This window comes from Opisthorchis viverrini (assembly GCF_000715545.1).
Source record: "Opisthorchis viverrini unplaced genomic scaffold opera_v5_159, whole genome shotgun sequence".
Lineage (NCBI taxonomy): Eukaryota > Metazoa > Platyhelminthes > Trematoda > Opisthorchiida > Opisthorchiidae > Opisthorchis > Opisthorchis viverrini.
The window spans coordinates 408,920-415,031 of NW_008751816.1; the positions used below are offsets into that span (position 1 = coordinate 408,920).

General features: G+C 43.0%; 1 protein-coding gene across 1 annotated transcript in view; it reads left to right on the plus strand.

Annotated features, from left to right (window-relative positions):
• T265_07136 (hypothetical protein) overlaps positions 1-6,112 on the plus strand; it is a gene marked incomplete at both ends in the record, with an annotated part of 74,434 nt that overhangs the window by 5,384 nt on the left and 62,938 nt on the right. The window contains one exon of the mRNA XM_009172580.1: positions 5,443-5,480. Coding sequence (XP_009170844.1) covers positions 5,443-5,480 — 38 coding nt within the window. The remainder of the gene's footprint in view (positions 1-5,442; positions 5,481-6,112) is intronic.

Here is a 6,112-nt window from a genome sequence, read left to right on the forward strand (position 1 = left end):
TTTAGGTTTTTTCGCCCTTAACCTGCGACCCGCATCCGGATTCCCTGATAGTTTATTCGAAGTGTTCACTCGTAACTTATGCCTCGATATGTTACACATCCTTCGTTTTCACGACCGACACTTTTGTTGGGTTTATATGGTGCAGATCGAATGGCGTTTTTTTTCTCAAGAAGCGTTTTAGGAGCCTAAGTATCTCACTCACCGCTGTTGACAGTGGACCACATTTTCTGAAAGGAAAGCCACTAAAATGACTTTCTGTACCTTTACAAGTAAACTTTATTTGAGGTTTATCGGTCCGCCTAGGGTGTTCTTGATGATGTGGTTTCGGAAACTTGAAATTTGACCAAGCACATTTTCAGTTCACTGTTGAAGCACGCAAATTCATTTGTCTTCCTATCGCAAATATGTCTAAGTACAAAGAGAAAACCTTGTTCTTGAGTCTTCTGATTAAAACTGACTAGTATTTTGTTTGACGGTGTAACAAATAGACGTTGGAATGATTGCGCTCAGATTACAACTCAGATAACAAGCTACCACTGCACCAACAAGATTCAATCCCTGCTCAGTTTAGCGGGGCACTAGTCAATCCTTCAGTGGGGAGGTTGGTCACGGAAAATCAATAATCAAGTTGTAAACTGACGCATTCTTGGCGAGGCTAACTTTTGTCTTCAAGTTGGTCGATGGGACCTGTGATGCAGGATAACAACCTACAACTGCACCAACAAGATTCAATGCCTGCTCAGTTGAGCGGGGGGACTAGTCAACCCTTCAATAGGGGAGTTGGTCACGGAAAATCAATAATCAATTTGTAAACTGACGCATTCTTGGCGAGGCTAACTTTTGTCTTCAAGTTGGTCGATGGGACCTGTGATGCATTCACAGGAGTAAGTTTTGCCCTCAGAGCCGACGTAAAACCTTGTCAGATGTCTGCAGCTAGTAGAACGTCAATTCGTTGCCTAGCTTCTTTGATGACGTCACTGACGTTGTTCCAGTTGCTTGGTTAACGCCACCTCCAGGTTTCGAAAAATTCGATCAAATAAAGGCACAAACAAGTTACCAGTCAACCGAAAAAGTCTTTAGACAACCAAAAGATTTATTGCCCAGTAATGTATCAGTTTTCACAAAAAAAACGCATCATGCCACGTAAGGCACCCGTTTGACAGAGTTTATACGCAGGCAGATGACTAGTAAGCCCGTCTAATCAATGGACTATATGCGTGATGAAGTTCCATCACAAGTTTCTGATGTTTATTCACGAAGCAGTCTTATTTGCAATACTAGTTTAATTTCGATAGAAGACTCAACTGACTCCCGCTGAATTTCCTTTTTTGTGGTCATCCTCAACTGATTGTGCTTACAGGGCTGCCTCAGTACAATACTCGAGATATTTCAGTGTCTTCGTGAAACAAACTACTCACAAGGTTGAAGGGTTTTCGACATTTCTGCTTGTTGGTTATGACCGGTCGATTGTGGGAATTAGCACCAAGTTGAGTCGTTTGTGTGGAAAGATATTTCAGGTTGGGTCACTTCAATTACTCATTCCTATCGACTGTCTTTCTCAAATTGTTTTGATCTTCGCGGATCAGGTAGATCTGTCAACTTACCTGGATCTCGATCAGGTTGGTGCTTCCAGGTTGGATAGGAACCACTTCTGTTAATAGCCGATAGATAAGCTGCCACTTGTACGGTTCAAAACCTTTGTCCTCTATTCTGGACATATTGGGATGCTTGGTGATTTTGACCGTCTCAGCCACCGGGCGATGTGTTGCTGGTAGTTTCCACACTGAAGCTTCCACATTTTCCAAAGTTAGATTCTATACGATGTCTTACATGGTGTTTCTCATAAGAGGCACTGGAATGCTGCCAAGGGCTGATCGCCGAATTCGTCAAAAGATGGCAGCGAAAGTCGATAAAGCTTTGCTTATCGATCTTTACAGTTTTGGTCAGTAGCATTTAACACTCACTTGTAGAAATGCCATCGTGGCTTATTATGCTCCCACCACTCTGATAGTCCTTAATGCATTATCCTGCCAGACCTCGTGAGTAGAGTATTTCGATTTTGGCAATAAATCTCACGAAAGTAGATTTTGTATGTGTGCAGCTGGGCTAGGGCGTCTAAGCCCGTTCACCGCTCGCGTACTTCTGTTGGATTGCTGAATAGACTTGATTTCCAGAGTTGCTAGCCCAGGTAGAGTTTGAGAAGACCAGTGAGAACTTACTGTCTCTTAATGGAATTGAAACTCATCGACTACAATCAACCAAGGTGATAGTGTGCTGAGTTGTCATCATTGCGATTGAATTCATGCAACGACTCGCGTCTCGTAAGTTCTGTCTGTTAGGTTCACAAAGCCACATAAATCTAGGTGCTGTAGTGAGTCGGATGTGTTTCCTGGCCACTGATAAGGTGGCAGCTGACCTGCTCGCCACCCCTAGCGATTGACCCGCAAATGTTTCGTCACCATACTAGGAGACATCGTCGGTGCGCAGTTTGGTGGCAAATTCCTCCCTCTTTATTCTGCGGTCTCGACATAAATGTGTGCTTGCGGGTAGGTCTACATGGAATTTGAATGGCCCATTGACGATTTTTGTTAGGTTGTGACCTGATTTTCTTACTTTTGGCTGGCTTGTTATGGACTCATGAGTAAGGAGGTTAGTCGGGCTCCGATAAACAAGCCATCATCAGACAGCCGCAAACGACAGAACGACACTGCACCCCACGCCATACATAATTTCCACGCGAGCACCACTGAGCGGCCTGACAACCAAACTACTGGAAGGCGTTCGAAACACTGAGAAATTACGAGCAATGACCTCCCACCAACTTTTTCTACTCCAAAACTACCTACGTCAGTTTTAGCCACCGCTTCTGACTTGGTTCTGGGGTTCTTATGCACAAATTATCAAACAGCAAATGTAGCACTGTAAGCCACCCTCCATTAGCAGTCCAGTAGAGTCAGTTCCGTGAAATACTTCATATGATGCTACGGCGAAGTAAGTCGCGAGACATGCGTATAACAGTTCACTTCTAAAAATGCATATCTACTCATGCAATCAACTGACCCGATTGACGGACCTTAATCCACTGCAGGTACACAGTACCACAGGACCTGACTACATTTTTCAGCGAGCTAGCCCTTCAGACACAAATCACCCGAAGATGGTGACAGGTGAAAATGGGTTTGGAGACGCACCGTTAGCGTAGACAACCGCATCTTATTGGGAAACCGATTGGTCGTCCGCAAAAAGTTGAGACCTAGGTTACTGAGCATCCAGGGATGATACCAATTAGTGCAATAACATGCCACTACGCCTGTTGGCCATGCGTGATCAAAACATCGAAACTTCTACAGTCACAGTTGAACCTTGTCAATAGCCGGAGCGGACAAATCCGTGGGCACATATTCATTTTGACTAGGCGAGCCCCGTTAACGGTTGACGATTTGAGTTATACGACTTCATTCCATGCCACTTATTTGCACAGTTAACTGAGTTTACACATATGCATTCGGCATATCGCTCACAAGTAACTGACCGAGCGGAGCGTTCCACACGGACTTCTTAAAAGCTGTCGAGGAAAGGGACCATTTTGAAACTGATCTTTTTGCGCTCATCGTGCAAAGTTACTCATTTCGGAATGCGGAAGGATTCATAAGATCATAATGAAGGCTCACGTACACTGAAGTCACAACGTCTTTTTTATTGCAGTGGTGCTGACTTAAAAGTTCGGTGGGCAATTTTTGAGAGAAATATTGAAGAATAGCCTTTTTCCAAAATTACGAGCAATCGACTTGTTTCACCGGCCGACATACATTAATCCTTTTTTCGGGGAACATCATCATGAATCCTTGGAACAAAGATGTTTCCTTACGCAAGGGTGATCAGCAGCAATGCATCGAAATATTTTGTGCAATTTAGGCTGGTATATTTTGGCGGATTGCTGAGAATGAGAATGCACTTTATATATCTCAGATGAAGAAAATTCTTCAGATAGTTGATGACCTTGCGTAGCCTTGATTGCTACGCACGAGCCTAACTGTCTGCCTACATGACATTCATCATCTTTCGATCATTCAATGACCCTCTCATTTAACTGAGCTTGAATAGGTGCCAAAAATTATCAAAAACAATGAAAATTATCGGGAACACTAGTCTTGTGCCACTTTACCCCCACTCGCACTGATATCAAACGATATTTCGACTGTGTTCAAGAAATGGCAGTGTTTGGATATCCAAGATTAAGTTGTCGGCTACATCAATTCAAAATTAGTTAAAAATTTAAGCAAGAGTTTTTTAAAAATAAGTTAAAAATTAATCACGTGCGGTTACTGGATCTGCACAATTGTATTCACGTCACTCTTCTGAGCCGCTCCTCACTTGGCTTGATTCTGGTTAGCGTACACAAAAGTGGGGTCTATTGGCCTCGAGTTTCGTTCTTGTTAGTAATATACGTCCTTGACCAGCGAAGTAGTTTAGCACCTACCTGATGAGCTCCTAGAAGGGCAAAACCGGTCGTGGGCTGCCGAAGAGTTCTCAGCAACCTTGTGAGTGGTTTCCTTCATGAAGATAGTATGACATCATATTTGTGATATGCGAAGCGAAAGTGTTATCACTCGTGGTGGCTATAGCCACAATCCCATAATAAAGGAGTATCTAAGTTCGGGCGGCTCACAGCTAGTCAGTCAGATCGGAGTATGCCATGTGCTTACTAGAAGTCAGTATCCTGCCTTATTACTACGGTTGGGCGTGGTCGAGCGAGAAAACCACCGAATTGCTGATGATTCCAAATGTGTGGGCCTTGAAGTTAAGCAGTTATTTCAAAACGAAACTGGTGTATCCCCAGGCTACTTCAAATAACGAGTGCTTCTATTATGTTTATCGATGAAAAACAACTCTTAACTCTTAACTGTTAACTTAATAACTCTTAACTCTTAGACTTGAAGCAGCATGAGGCTTACTTGGACCTGCGGTTCTGTTGCCAGAGTGAATCACATTTTCACAAATGTGTGTACTTTATAATCCTCAACCTGCCAATCTAAGCGGACCGCCAGTTTTTTTTCCCCATGGCGACGTTACCGTACAAAACCCAGGTTGGTCTTCCCACGTACGATAAGTTAGAATTAACTTTGTCTGCGCGTGTTTCCACAGGACAAAACGTACAATTGCGATACTACCTCGCGGATGTGGATAAACAGCCCTGTTCTCCTGAAATTCGGTCACCTTTCTCAAAACTCACCTGTATTGCATGTCCTTCCATGGATGCACTCGTACAGGACATTTTTTCAATTAGGAGTAAAATACTGCTTGAAGAAAACTTTGTCCCGTATCTTAAGTTACACTTTTGCTGTAAAGTAAATGAGAAATACTGTGGTCAATTTGAAAGCATTTCGCTAGAGAGGTCAAATCGTATATGCCACTAATCGTTTCTTAGTTATTTTTATTCAGGCCTTCCGCAAAATCCAACTTATCCTCAACATGGCGCGGTGACTTCGTTCTTGTTAACCCTACTGTTTGCCTCAGTATGGTGAACCTTCCAAAAAGACTTCATTTTACACATGAATTTCCCTTGGAGTTCAGAATATGCTGACTGTTATTTGTCGAATAGTAAATCTTGCTCGAACTGCGTGCTCAGTGAATATCAATAAAACTTGAAGAGTTCTTTTAATCCATGTTTACTGGTACTATTAAAACGTGCTGCTCACGACTCGTGAGATTTCCTGTGCAACTGACTGTCAGATCACAATCAACTCTACTACTCCGGGTTGTGCGCTCATGCGTAATGCTTTAGGCACGGACGTCCGTGAAGGTAAACTGAGTGGTTAAATGTATGGCCAAGTATTAAATAGTCTTCTGAACAGATAATCGATCTCAGGATGACAGTTTCAAAATAGCAATGGGTAGAACGCCGTGCATTGCTCGGCCACGAACATATGTTTTCAAGATTTCTTCGTCGACTGGGGAATATTCCTTGAAGGAGCACTCGGCTTCAGGTTACTTAGCCTACTTGAAACAGACCAGGTCAAACCTACTACAGCAACAGTCTGACGCCTTGCTAAAAACAATTAACCTAACTTCCATTAAGTATAATTGAGACTAACATCTCGCTACTTGTAAA